The 14,801-nt window shown below is 42.4% G+C and overlaps 1 protein-coding gene across 1 annotated transcript; it reads right to left on the bottom strand.

Moving 5' to 3' along the window:
- Positions 1–1,245: 1,245 nt before the first annotated feature.
- Positions 1,246–13,907, bottom strand: LOC133458664 (interferon-induced protein 44-like). Its single transcript, XM_061738821.1, has 8 exons — positions 13,805–13,907; positions 8,065–8,598; positions 6,264–6,312; positions 5,966–6,161; positions 3,056–3,208; positions 2,783–2,954; positions 2,576–2,676; positions 1,246–2,425 (listed from the first exon to the last, which is right to left on the bottom strand). The coding sequence occupies exons 2-8, from the start codon at positions 8,543–8,545 to the stop codon at positions 2,231–2,233; spliced, it is 1,347 nt and encodes a 448-aa protein (XP_061594805.1). The 5' UTR covers positions 8,546–8,598; positions 13,805–13,907; the 3' UTR covers positions 1,246–2,230.
- Between the last annotated feature and the right edge of the window lie 894 nt (positions 13,908–14,801).

Below are 14,801 nucleotides of genomic sequence, written 5' to 3' on the forward strand. Positions count from 1 at the left end.
AAAAGGGAGAAAACAGCGTCACTGCATTCCTGGTGCGTTTCGCACTTCGCAATTCCTCGTTCAGTCTTGTCCATCATTGTCGTGGTTCGCCTGTTCAAGTTGTTGGGCAACAGTCCTATGTGAACATGGGAAGCCATCATTTCAACTTCAAGGCCCAGCTTTGAAGCCTAACTCTGAGACCAGCCTCAATTTCTTACAGCTGACCGCATGGTCTTAAAACACAGGGAATTAAGGAATGACTCCAAAGCCCAGTGGGGTTTGCAGTTTACTGCCCATAGAGACCATAAGAGGGGGCAGGATGGAGGTGACGTGCGGACAGTAAATTGGTCAGCGATCCCGATTTACCTGGCTGCCAGCGATGCTGCATTCTCTGTCTCTGAGCGACACACAGAGAGGAAAAGGGAGCCGCTCCCAGCTAAATCACCAGTGAGAGCGTAAAAATCAGCAACCTGTGGACCAGCACCAGAACCAGGAGTTCCACAACCACCAGGACGCCACTGACTACCTCCAGAGCATCTTAAAGTAAGAGGCTTGTGTCTGGGCAGAGTTGGTTTAAAGTAATTAGCATTGAGTGTGTTTGCTGTTGTATTGTTTTGCTTATTACTGTGTAACGCGCCGACGGTCTCTCATGCAGACCGACGTTTGATGCGTTTTTATCTTTTTATCTTTACGTTTGTATTTTTATATTGTTACAGGCCCGTGTAAGTGCACCCATATAACGTGTCCTGTCACTACCGAAGCTGTTCGTGCTCCTGTTTCCCCGTCAAAAGCTTCAAGCAAGTGTGATGGATTTTGGTGTCCCGGCCATCTGGCCTCCAATACTTTCAGTTACCACTTGGTGGAGGAAACCTCCCCCCGCAGTTTTGAAAACCGTCCGTTTTCTCTCTTTGAAGTCTTATGTGACGTGACGTTGTTCGCCATTTTGTTTTTGTTCCACGTTACGTGACGTCCTGACACACACACGCACACGCACACGCACACGCACACGCACACACACACACATATGCACTGATACCCACGCACACACGTAGATTATGTGTTGTTTGTGTTTAATGTTTAGTTAGTTGTTGTTTATGTGTACTTTTGGCATCTGAATTTATCCCAACTGTTGTTTCATTATCTTTTAACACTTGTGTAAATAAATTCTGATTCCTTTGAATGAGAGAAGATGTTTGTATTTATTTTACACATATTTGTCACAGCTGCTGGTTGCAAAGGTCTGTGCTCAGACTCCTTCCTTCACTATTATTCTGTAACGCCACCCCTGGCAATAGGCTGTCACATATGGAATAACAGCTACTTTGATACTGATTTTGCTGTTTAGTTATTATGTTCCTGATAAAGTCAGTTGGTGCCCCGTTTTGATTGATTCCTTCTGCTACTTTATTTCGATAAGTCATGTTCTTTATTAATAATTAATAACTATCGCAAGACCATTGTTAATACACCTCTAATAACTGAACCAGCACTCCCTTTATGTCCCCTTTGTGTCCCAATTTCCACAAAATTCCCTCCCTCATCAAAGTCCTATTCAGGGTTGCAGGTATCTGCTGGAGCCTAAGTCAATTACAGTATATATATATATAACTCCTGCTGGGACTGACCCCAGGAGTCTTTGAGCTGCGAGGCAACAGCGTTAACAACAAAACCACTCAAACTAGAATCTTATCTTTTTATTAAATCCTCTATAACAAACAAGTTAACATTTCTAAGCAAGTTTCGAACAAGTATCTCGAATACTGCAGTTGAGGAACAGCTCAGAGCAGAAAACTGAAGCCTACATTTCCCAGCATTCCAAGGGAGGCAAAAATATTCAGTGAAAACTAGCCCAACAGCAGACTTGTAAATTTGAACGCCTGCTTTCATGAGTTATGATGAAGGAACCTCTGGAAATACAGATGCACTCTGGTCCTGCACTGATCGAAGCAGTCATTGGCGATTGTTTTTGTCTTAAGCCTTTAAAAGGGAAAACAAGCTACAGTACTAGAATGTGTTGAGCAGAAAGGATGACAACATACTGTAGTATAAAAGTCATCAGTTCTGATGACTGCAGTATGATCGTGATATGGACAATTAGCATTTTGACATTTATCACATGACTATATGGTAAAGGAAGACATGCAATGTTTGAATATGAACATACTGACAATTGGACATGCAATATTCAATGTGTTTTCTACTGAAACTGCTTCTCTAGGATGTTTCTAAGGGAAGTGTGATCACAAACTCCCTAATCTTTAGTTTCAACACAGCTCAGTCGGTCACTGAGCTCATCAAAGTAGTTATCAACAGATCGAAGCATCTGTTTGATGGCGCTGAGCAGCAGGATGTCGCATTTCATGTTCACCTCCAACTCTTCGCTGTAGTTCTTCACTGGTACAACGCAGGACATCGGCATGCCGAGCCGGGTACTGACCTCCTTCACCTGGATCACAATACACCATAAAAACACTAGGGTTAAGATAAGACAAGATAAGATAAACCTTTAATAGTCCCACAGAGGGGAAATTTGCAATGGTTATCAGCAGACAAGTATTTGCAAATATTTTCTTTGAGAAACTTTAATTATCCTCACCACATCTTTGATGTAGCTACTTTTGTAGACCTTTCTCAAATCCTCCTTCACCAAAGGGCAGGCTTCGTCTATTTTGGTGAGCAACACCAGCTGAGGAATCCCTTGAAGCAAAACCCACATTTGGATTTAATATTTATTTTTCTAAAATCTAAATAACTTTATTGAAAAAGGAAAACAACACATGAAGCAGGAGTCAATTCCACCGACCCATCAAGTTGACTTTTCTGCGGATCGTGTCCAGCTTCTCCTCCAGATTTTGTGGCATGATGGAGATCTTGCAGGCATCGATGACGTAAACCACACAGTGAATCTTGTCTTTGAGACCCGGAGACTTACGATAGCATTGAGCCTCCGAGAGCAGAGGAGCAGAGGGGTTGAACTGAGTCCGTGTTTGAGGAGAAAGAGAGCAACAGTTTCAGTTAAGCACAGCTACGTCTATGTTCCAGCCAATATCCACCAGAATGTAATCAAGTAGCGTACCTGGTAATAATCAGGCAGATGACCTTTGAGGATGCTGCTGATGTCGTCTATATCAAGCCCCGCCGTTTTACTTTCCTCCAGTCCCATGGTGTCACACAGGATGATTGGCAGAGGTTTTCCCTCACGCCAGGCTTTCACAGAGAAGCTGCGAAACTATTGGGCACAAAGTCAGAAGATTAAAAAACAAAAAACACAATAGTACCCTCCTGTGAGACCCCAACTTGCAGGTCATTATGGGCAGCACCCAAAGGCGAGGGCCTTGGTGTGCTGATCCTCTGCTTCTACAACTGTCTCTACATGGACTGTCACTTCTGTGGGGTGGCGGGACATGTGGGTGAGTTTGAGAGGTACCAGCTAGATATAGTCGGGCTCACGTCAGCGCAGGTACGGGTTCTGGAGCCAATCTCCTTGAGAGGGGCTGGACCTTTTTCCACTCTGGAGTTGCCCAGGGTGAGAGGCGGCGAGCTGGTGTGAGCTTGTTTATAGCCCTCCAGCTCAGCCGCCATGTCTTGGAGTTTACCCCGAGAGTTTCGCTTCCTTGCACTTTCGGATCGGGGAAAGGTGTCTCACCTTCTGGAGTCCGTGGAAAAGGTTCTTGATAGTCATCCAACTGCGGACTCCATTGTTCTACTGGGGGACTTCAACGCTCATGTGGGCAATGAAAGTGATACCTGCAGGAGTGTGATTGGGAGGAACAGACTCCCTGAACTGAACCTGATTGGTGCTCTGTTATTGGACTTCTGTGCTAGTCACAGTTTGTCCTTAACAAACACAATGTTCAAGCATAAGGGTGTCCATCAGTGCACGTGCCACCAGGACACCATAGGCCAGATGTCAAAGATCAACTTTGTTGTCATTACCTCTGATCTTCGGCCAGATGTCGTGGACATTCAGGTAAAGAGGGGCTGAGCTGTCAACTGATCACCGCCTGGTGATGAGTTAGATACGCTGGCATAGGAGGAAGTTGGACAAACCAGGCAGATCGAAACGTATTGTGAGGGTCTGTTGGGAAGGTCTGTCCGGGCCTTCTGTCAGGGAAATCTCAACTCTCATCTCCTGAGAACTTCTCACAGATTCTGAAGGAGGCTGGGGACATTGAGTCAGAGTGGACTATGTTCTCGAAGTTGTGGACGCAAGGTCTGTGGTGCCTGTCGTGTCGGCAATCCCTGAACCTAGTGGTGGAGTCATATCAGGTCATGTTGGCCTGTGAGCCTCTTGACACAGGCCAAGCAAGCCGCAACTCGGGCAGTCCTGGAGGCATTGTCGGACAGTGGAAGGAATACTTTGAAGATCTCCTCGATCCCACTGACATTCCTTTCATTGAGGAAGCGGAGACTTTGGACTCTGGGGTGTACTCTTCCATCACCCAATCCAAAGTCACTGGGGTAGTTCATAAGGTCTTCAGTAGCAAGGCACTAGGGGTGGATCCACCCTCTACTCAGGGAGGATCTCATCCACTGCCTTGCCACTGAGCAGCTTACAAACTACCTCAGTCTCTGGATGTTGTAGGGTTTCTTGGTTGACACGCCTCTGCAACATTGCATGGAGGAAGGGGACAGTGCCGCTGGAGTGGCAAACCGGGGTGTTGGTCCCTCTTTTTAAAAGGGGGGACCGGAGAATGTGTCCCAACTATAGGGGGATAACACTTCTCAACCTCCCAGGGAATGTCTACGCCAAGGTACTGGAGAGGAGAATTCAGCTGTTGGTCAAACATTGGATTCAAGGGGGACAATGTGGTTTTCGTCCTGGTCGTGGAAAACTCGTGGAAAACCAGACTGCAGGAGTCTGGTTTGCATTGCTGGCAGTAAGTCAGACTTGTTCCCGGTACATGTTGGACTCCTGCAGGGCTGCTCTTTGTCACTGGTTGTATTCATATTTTTTAAGGACAGGTTTTCTAGGCGCAGCCAGGGGCTGGAGGGGATCCGGTTTGGGAACCACAGGATTTCATCTCTGCGTTTTGCAGATGATTTTGTCCTGTTGGCTTCATCAGACCAGGACCTTCAGCATGTGCTGGGGCGGTTTGGAGCCGGATGCGACGCGGCAGGGATGAGAATCAGCACCTCCAAAACCGAGGCCATGTTTGTCCACCGGAAAAGGGTGGCGTCCTCTCTGGTTAGGTGGAATTTAAATATCTTGGAGTCTTGTTCACGAGTGAGGGAAAGATGGAGCATGACATTTATAGACAAACTGGCGCAGCGTCCGCAGTTATGCGGTTGGTGTACCGGACCATCGTGATGAAGAAAGAGCTGAGTCTAAAGGGGAAGCTTTCGATTTATCGGTCAATCTACGCTCCCACCCTCACCTATGGTCATGAACTTTGGCTGATGAGTGAAAGGACAAGATTGCAGATACAAGGGGCTGAGATGAGTTTCCTCCGCAGGGTGGCTGGATGCTCCCTTAGAGATAGGGTGAGAAGCCTCTGCTTCTGCTGAGGTGCCTTGGGCATCTGTATCGGATCCTCCTGGACGCCCTCCCTAGGGAGGTGTTCCAGGCCTGTCCCTCCGGGAGGAGACCCCGGGGAAGACCCACGACACGCTGGAGAGACTATGTCTCTTGGCTGGTCTGGGAACGTCTCAGACTCCCCTCGGAAGAGCTGGAGGAACTGTCTAGGGTTAGGGAAGTCTGGGCATCTCTGTTGAGGCTGCTGCTCCCGCGACCCAGTAACTGATAAGCGGAAGAAGATGGTTGGATGTTTAATATTTGACTACCGAGAACCCCTTTCCACGACCACTGTCACCCACTCAATTTATCCTGACTGCAGTTATTTAATTGTGAATGAAACAGCGCTCCATATCTTGGGCTGCTGCCCCTGCAACCCAGTTTGACATGAGCAGAAACCAGTGGACGGATTAAGGGACGATAATGACGGGGAAATGATTTTGTGTTGAAATGTGAAGGGCAGACAAGTACCTGTGTTGTCAGGCTGGTGGTAGAAAAGCCAGATATGGCCTGGTTGGTGACGTGGCCTCTGAATACAGAGTTGACGGAGTTAAAAAAGCTGGACTTTCCGGCCCCAACCGGTCCAATAAGTAAAACCCGAGCCTGAGACACGGAGCTAGTTGTCAGTTTGTAGGCTTTAATGCTCTCCATCAGCTCCCTCCTCTTCCTGTATATAGTTATAAAGAAGAAGGAAAGGAGTCAAACTTGAAATTGTTAAGAAAGACCACTGTGTAGCATGTTCTTGAGGAGAAGTCTTCCTGCATCTTACTCAGGTTCCCAGATTACAGTCCTCCATGGTTTCTCGAGTTCAGTGGTCTCTGTTGGAGAAGAAAAATAATGAATACAACAATCTAATTTTATTAAAATAATAATATATATAACATTGGCCTTATGCATATAACAAAAAGCTTAGCATTGTCATTGTATGATATTAAAATCAAAACTATACTTTAAGGCAGGGGTTCTTAACCTTTCTGACCTTGGGGCCCAATTTTTCCAGTACAGAGTGGCCCGGGGCCCATTAAATATTAAAATTGTATAGCTGGGGTATTCAACTAAAACTTTAAGAGGTCCATTTAGAGAAGATTTACTCAAGCGAAGGTCCAGAACATCATTATATATGTATGTATGTATGTATGTATGTATGTATGTATGTATGTATGTATGTATGTATGTATGTATGTATGTATGTATGTATGTATGTATGTATGTATGTATGTATGTTTATATATATATATATATATATATATATATACATATATATATATATATATATATATATATATATATATATATATATATATATATATATACATATATATATATATATATATATATATATATATATATATATATATATGTGTGTATATATTCAAGTAGTCTCATAGTTGTATCCACATCTGCATCTGACTGTTATATTAAAAAAAGTACATTTCAAAAAAATTTAACACTTAACATGTGTAACTTGAATTACACATATTTTTTTCTCTTAAAAATAAAATTGATTTTATCTTATTTTTCAAATGCTATCTTATTTTATTTCTCTACCAGCAGTTTGAATTTCCCCTTTTCTTTGTTAATTGTCTCAACACATTTTTATAATAAATGAATATAAACACATCTTAACAATTGAACAGTTTTGCAGTTTGTCTTTCTTCCCCATAATCGTATGCCCCCACTTTCTGTTGTTCAGAGTGAGAGAACTGAGCTCTAATTTCTCCTGCCAGGACTTTAAATCTGGGCTGGATGCTGTCAGGTTCTCATACACATGAGAAGGTGCTCATATTTAGTTTTAATTATGTTCATTGTGGAGAAAGCTGCCTCACAGCTGTATCTGGACTCAAACATGGGTGTTTTAAGATTTTATTTATTTAAGATATTAAATTAATCAGTTGTCAGGACTCAGCGTGTCAGGCTTCATCCGAGCCTGATCAGCTGCGACGGGGACAAGCCCGCAGGTCTCCGCGCTGCAGCCCAGTCACTTTCCGATGCTTTTGCAACAACAGTCCAGTCCAGCAGACACTTCAGCCCACGCATCTACCATCCTTCAGCAGTAACGACGGAACCCGCCGCCGCCCGAGGGGCAGCGGGTTCCGCGGCCGCGGGGACGCGTCGGCTCCCGCTCAGTCGGTCGGTTCCTCCGGCTCTCCGGCCCGCCTCTGCGGAGCCGCCGCCGGGCAATCACTGGCAAATCACGCCCCCCTTCCCCCTTCTCATGGTGGCTTCAAGCCTGAATTATGGTTCCGCGTAAATCGACGCAGAGCCTACGCCGTAGAATCCCTGATCCTGGTGGATCTTAACGAACTCTGTGCAAAATAAATGTTTTTTTCTGTAAATACACACCATTTCTCTTACTATTACACGTACTAGCTGAGTGTCTTCTTCTCCTCATTTGGTCGGGAGTTGCTATGCAGTCCCGCGGCCCTCGCGGCCCACACGTACAAAACTGAATTTTTTTGGCGGCCCACTAGATGGCGCTCGCGGCCCAAGTGTGGGCCGCGGCCCTATGGTTAAGAATCACTGCTTTAAGGGATGGAAAGAAGTAAAATTAAATGTATCAGAGAACGTACCCTCCACCTGGTAGACTTCACACTCAGTCAGGTTCAGGTCGTTGCCATGCATCTCCACAGCAGTGAAGTTATAATAATTTCCTGGATTGCTGTACACTATTGGTTTGCTTCCATGGATGAGAGCCAAAGCTTCTCCAAAAAAAGGACCAGAAGTGCTAATCATTTTTACTGCATATCCAGCATTAGAAGTTGCAAACGTGTAGAGCTTTGCTCCACTGAATGTGAAGAGAAAAGCCTGATCATCATTCACGAACGCTCCGGACTGGCAGAAAGGTCGTCTTGTGTAACCTCCAAACACGTAACCTGAGGCATTGTAACCCACTGACACGGTGGGAGCCAGGTTGTCACATTCCTGGTGGAAAGCTGCTCCAGTGAAACCGTGGACACTGGCCTTGTAGAGCAGCTTCAGTTTGACACTTCCCAGACGAGAGCAGATGATTCTCTGCTGGCTGCTGGATAGTTGGGGCTTAAGAGTGGGCATCTGGCCTGGTGGGTTGAGCTTCAGGAAACCTTTGTTTTTTTCAATTTGTAATCCTATGAAAGAAAGAAATGTTAGTTCACACAAGAAATTTTGAATGATGTTACTTTCAAAACTACATTCTGCATAAACCAGAGGTTCTTCAACCCCTGAATTGGTCTCAGGGGTTCGACAGAGCCTCCGCCGCAGAGGTCCGGACACACCTGAATTATTGTGTAAAATTAGTGATGACACACACGCCCCGCTTGGCCATCACTGGCTGCAGATGATCATGCTACACTGCTTGGCCATCAGTGCTGAAGAATATGTACAACATGGATTCTCATGTATCACGGAAAGTGATGGGAGTGAGCATCCTATCTGCATGATTTGCAACACCAAGTTGAGCAATTCTAGTCTCGCACCGGCAAAACTAAAGGAGCACTTCTTGAAGCTGCATGGAGACGGGGAATACCAAAACACAAAACACAGATTCAACGAAAGGGCCACTCTGCCTGCTCTTGGATTTGTACCAGTTAATAAACCGATTCTCACAGCATCGTACGAAGTTGGTTACTTGATCGCAAAGCAGGGCGAGCCACACACCATTGGTGAAACACTTGTGAAACCAGCTGCGTTAAAGATGGCGAATCCAATACTCGGAACAGCAGCCTAAGGTAAATTATCCCAAATTCCTCTTTCAAAAGATACCGTCAGCGACAGAATAGAAGACATGAGTTAAGACGTCTTGGCTCAAGTAGTCGCGGACCTGATTTCAAGCCCAGCAAAATTCAGCCTTCAACTCGACAAGACCACAGATTGTGATGCATTGTATTCTGCAAAGGCATGCGTTGGCAACAAAAAACCTTGCCTCCAAAAAAGGCAGAAGTATTACAAACTGTGGTGGAATGTGTGAACTATGTGCGAAAAAGTGATCTGAGGCACCACATCTTCAGTGAGCTGTGTAAAGAAATGGGCTCTGAATTCGAGGTACTTCTGTTATTCTAATGTTCGGTGGTTCGGTGTCCTGGGGACAGGTGCTGAACTGTGTTTTTGCCATGCGTGTGGAATTAGCCTTGTTTTTGCAAGAACACCAACACTGTCATGCAGATTGCTCAAAAATCCTGAGTTCATTCTCATTTTAGCGTACATAGCTGATATATTCCCAGCTCTCAATCATCTCAATCAGCAGATCCAGGATGGTGGAGTCAATATCATGGAAGCTGAAGAAAGCCTGAAGGCTTTTAAAAAAAACGCTACCATTATGGAAACGACGAACAGATAACAACAACTTTGCAAACTTCCCGCTTCTGTGTAAGTAAGATTGAAGATGTATCTGGAATTGGAGATATTTCTGTATTCACGGAACTGAAGCAAATAATTGCCACGCAATTAGATGAGCTTGCAAAGTCTCTCGACGAATACTTTCCTACAAGAAAGTCATATCCAGCATGGGTGAGACAGCCGTTCACGTTTGCTGTTAAGACAGCAGATGTCAATGATGAATACCTGAACCAAATCATTGAAATTCAGCAGAGCCAGTGTAGCTGCTCCCAACTTTTTCCAACTGGTTAATGAAAGTGCAACGCTCCGACTGATGGTTGTAAACGTTTTATTACAGTATTTTCTGTCTTGTAAACGCCCAAGACCAACGTGAACACTGAAATAAAATACACAGTGGCAAATATTCATCAGTGAAACCGTCATATTCCCATATATGAATTGCTTAACTGAAACTTATTAAACAAAATATTAATGCTCTCAAAATACAAATTATACACATATAAAGAAGAATATTTCACTCAATTGTCCATACCGTTTGCCCCTCCAACCAGAATGTTAGGAGTTGCTAGAAGTCCATTTCTTCTGTATTTCACTTCTTTGTCTTCCAATTACTGCTTGCACGCACCAACAGACCATGAAAAAACTCACGTCTCTACCAAAAGGCATCACGTGACCACGTGATGGCGTGGTCTGATGGAGTTATTAATTAACCAATTATCCCCAAAGTATGCACACAATAATCAAAATATAAATGGATATTAAAGTAAAATAAATCAATTCACACAGAAAATAGTGTTTATGTGTGTGTTCGCTACAGCCAGGTTCAACAGCAACTCTTCAGAACAACAACGCTCTCAACGTTTTGGTGTCGACCAATGGACAAGTATCCAGTTATTGCTAAAAAGGCCCTGGATTTTTTTATACCATTTGTTACAACATATCTTTGCGAGCAATCCTTTTCGAGGATGCTGGACATAAAAACGAAGAAAAGAAATAGACTTTGCTGTGAAAATGACACGAGAGTGGCACTTGCCAAGGTGAAGCCACGCATATCTGAACTGGTCTCTCAAAGTCAACAACAGCAGAAGTCACACTGATTTGCAGGTATTTAAATTGTTGTGAGTTTATGTATTGTGTTGGTTTTGTTCTTTGAACAAGGTGATGTTCATGCACGGCGCATGTTGTGCACCAGTAAAAAAAATCTGTTTTGAATTTGAAAAAAAATCATATTTTATTTTTCACTAAAGAGGGGTTCGGTGGGCCGCTCGGTGGCGCAGTGGGTTAAGCAGCGGGCCATAAACTGAGGCTACAGTCCTCCTCCTGCAGCGGTCGCGGGTTCGAATCCAGCCCGCGCACCTTTGCTGCGTGTCTTCCCCATTCTTTCTCTGTACCCCTTTCCAGTCTGCATCTCCAATAAAGGGCCACTAGAGCCCAAAAAAACCTTTAAAAAAAAAAAAAAAAAAAGAGGGGTTCGGTGAATGTGCATATGAAACTGGTGGGGTTCGGTACCTCCAACAAGATTAAGAACCACTGGCATAAACCTTAAAAAAAAGGTACCCCCCTGTACCATCTGTGTACCCTCCATGTACCTCCATCTATCCTCCATGTACCATCTGTGTACCCCCCATTTACCCTCCATCTCTATCCTCTGTCTACCCTCCATGTACCCCCCGTGTACCCTCCATGTACACCCCCCCCCCCATTTCCCCTCTGTGTATACCCCATGTACCCTCCAATTACCCTCCATCTTTATCCTCCATGTAGGTGCTGTGACGGATGCAGACAGAACAAATCCAGTCATAAGAACATACCAATAGGTTTTTAGATGAAAACCAACCATAGAATTTGAAAGCAGTAAAAACAGCTTTGTGTTATAGGGGGGGGACCTATTATGAAAAACAGGTTTTCTCTTGCTTTAACAAAGTTGTCTCCCCTCAGCCTGCTAACTCAGAGAAGGAGGAAAGCAACCAAATTCTGCAGTGTCTGTACAGCCACCCGGATGAACAATCCAGTGTGATGTGAATCTACGAGCTGTTCAGATTCTGCTCCCTTTCATTAGGTAACGACGGGAGCGATGTGTGAAACCACGCCCACAACTAACTCTGGCCGGAACAACAACAACTCCGCCAGCCAGAGCTTCTGCAAATTTCTACGCGTCATTCAGGCAGCCAATCAGCACAGAGCCTCATTATCATAGCCCCGCCCACTCAGAATCCCACATAGATAATGAGGTTAGAGACTGGGATGATAAAGACATGGCTCAGAGGCTGAATTTCTAATTTATTTATCAAACCAACCAAAAGCTTGTTTTTAAGACATTCAAGGCTTGTTTAAAATAGGTATTAGATGCCATAATAGGTCCCCTTTAAGTTATAATGCATAGGTACTTTGAAGATATTTGGAAGAAAAATCATGAAAGGAGTGAAATAAATAATCACCAATAATAGTCACCAGGTGGCCAGAGATTTTTGACCTCAAACCCGTTCGTTTTGTTTTTCTTTTGAGTTGCCCGTGACAACGTGATTAATACAAAACTAATGGCGGTCGTATAACGCAGCTTCCATCGCTCCATTGAGATCTACAACAAAGTGACACAAAATATTCCAAAATTCCTCCTTCATTCAATAAAGAACATGTTAAACATACCAACTCCCAATTTACACAAAATTAAAATAGAGGATATGGACCTTGTTAATGAAAAATGTAATAATTCATTTTTAATGCAGTACTTAGTTAACACTTTCTATCCAAATATAGCCAAAAGCACACTTAGTCTCAAAGATTTTAATAAATCTAAAATATCAGCTATTCGTACAAAATATCTAAAATTCACAGTTCCTCCCAAATGTAAAGAAATACATTTTTAGACCATCAACAACATTTATCCCTCAAATGAATTAACACAAGATTTAAATTAGTTGTAGATAATTGTTATATTTGCAAAACGAATGTAGAAACGATAGAGCACCTGTTTTTGGAAGTGGGATCATTCAAGATATATGGAAGTCTCTCCATGATTTAATATTATCCAGCTCCATCAACACAGATTTCTGGTCTTTTTTAAAACATTCAAATTGGTGTATTATTATTATTGGTGTATTAATTATTAAGAATTAAAAGAAAAATAATTTTTAGTTAATCATTTGATCATTCGTACAAAATACTATATTCACAAGTGTCTCTGAGCTAAATCCCCCCCTTCATGGACTGCTTTTAAAAATAAAATCTTATTTCAACAGTGTCTAAAACACAAAAATACTGCAGTCGAATTGTAGTCTGTCAATTTAACCTGAACCCCTTGCACTTGTCAATATGATTTTCCTTCCTTATTTATTATTTAAGTACTAATTTTTCATTAATTTGTTTCATTCATTGTTTCATTCGTTTATTTATTTTCCATCTTTATTTTTTATGTATTCATTTATTTGTATATTTAATTATTTATTTACTTTCTTCCTTTCCCTTTTATGCAACCTTTTTTTATACGAAAAAAATGTAATAGTAGGTGTGATTGTTCTCTCAATCTGATGTACTTATGTTTACATCTGAGTTTGTAATTCTTCTTGTTAAATAAAGTAAAAAAAATAAATATATAACGCAGCTTCCTGTTACATCCTGCCCTCTTCTCCTTCTCTCTTTGAGCAACTGAACACAATCACAAACTTGGCTTATTTAAAACGTTTTATTGTATTTATTACTCTTTTTATGATAAAAACGCCACGCAGCAGCTTTTACTAAACTTCTTGATGTCACTTGCGTGGTTTGATTTTCTCCCCTCGGAGAGCTACATAACCACACAAACCAACACAAGTTAAACCTCGTATCATTTACACTGAAGTTTCCTACATCCAAATAATCTTCATCCTTCTGTTTTACACTCTGAAACAATCTCCTGTTTTGCCGCAAATTGCCTAATTTCGTTTATATTAGATCCGTTTTCATCGTTTGAATAAACTTAGTACTCTGATAATTACTGCTCGTCCACCAGGAATGACATACCTCCGTGTTTCCCTGGCAGATTCTGGAAGAAGAGAGCAGAGATGTAACTGTTGTGAATCCATGGAGTGTGAATCTCCCACAAGCAGAAACGAAACTTATCCCGCACTTGTGGGCGGCGCCAATACTGTGGAAGAGGCTGATTTATGGTTCTGCGTTACACCAACGCAGAACCTACGGCGTAATTTACGCGGCGACGCGCACGGTACGGAGCGCGTCCGCGTACTTACGGCGTAAGCTCTGCGTCGATTTAACGCGTAGGGGCAGGCAGGACAAAATAAAAATAATATTTTAGAGGAAGATTTCATTTTTTCATTATGCACTTCGAGAAAATAGTTGAAATGTCCAGAAAAAGTTGAAATGTCGAGATTAATGTAGAAGTACAATTTCGAGAAAAAAGTCGAAATGATGAAAAAAGTCGAAATGTCGAGAATAATGTTGAAGTAAAAGTCGAAATGTATTGCATTTTCATTCTCGACATTTAGACCCTTTTCTCGACAAAAAAGTCGAAATGTATTTCAACTTTATTTTCGAAATTTCGACTTTATTCTTGAAATTGTATTTCAACATTGTTTTTGACATTTCTCCTTTTTTCTCGAGATTGTATTTCAACAATAATCTTGACATTTTGACCTTTTTCTCGACAGAAAAGTAGAAATGTATTTCAACTTTATTCTCAAAATGTGGACTTTATTCACGAAATGTCGACATTATTCTTGAAATTGTATTTCAACATTAATCTCGACATTTCGAGTTTTTTCTCAAAGTGCACAATAAAGAAAAATCTTCCCCTCTCAAATATCTTTTCTCCTGCATATTATATATATATATATATATATATATATATATATATATATATATATATATATATATATATAATATATATATAATATATATATATAATAATACAATACTCCTCTATGAAGTGCCACCTCATACTTTTTCGTACTTTTGCACTCCAAAACAGTGCGGAACGTTTCTCATTGCACCAGTTCCCGGT

Source organism: Cololabis saira, chromosome 13 (genome assembly GCF_033807715.1).
Source record: "Cololabis saira isolate AMF1-May2022 chromosome 13, fColSai1.1, whole genome shotgun sequence".
In the NCBI taxonomy this organism is placed as follows: Eukaryota; Metazoa; Chordata; class Actinopteri; order Beloniformes; family Belonidae; genus Cololabis; species Cololabis saira.

What these genes read in the sequence shown, in the direction of transcription:
- LOC133458664 (XM_061738821.1), bottom strand. Translation starts at nt 8,545, where the DNA reads ATGCCCACTCTTAAGCCCCAACTATCCAGCAGCCAGCAGAGAATCATC. An exon ending in CCACCAGCCTGACAACACAG is followed by an intron (nt 3,209 to 5,965) that starts GTACTTGTCTGC and finishes TGTGCCCAATAG; the next exon opens with TTTCGCAGCTTCTCTGTGAA. An exon ending in ATCTGCCTGATTATTACCAG is followed by an intron (nt 2,955 to 3,055) that starts GTACGCTACTTG and finishes ACACGGACTCAG; the next exon opens with TTCAACCCCTCTGCTCCTCT.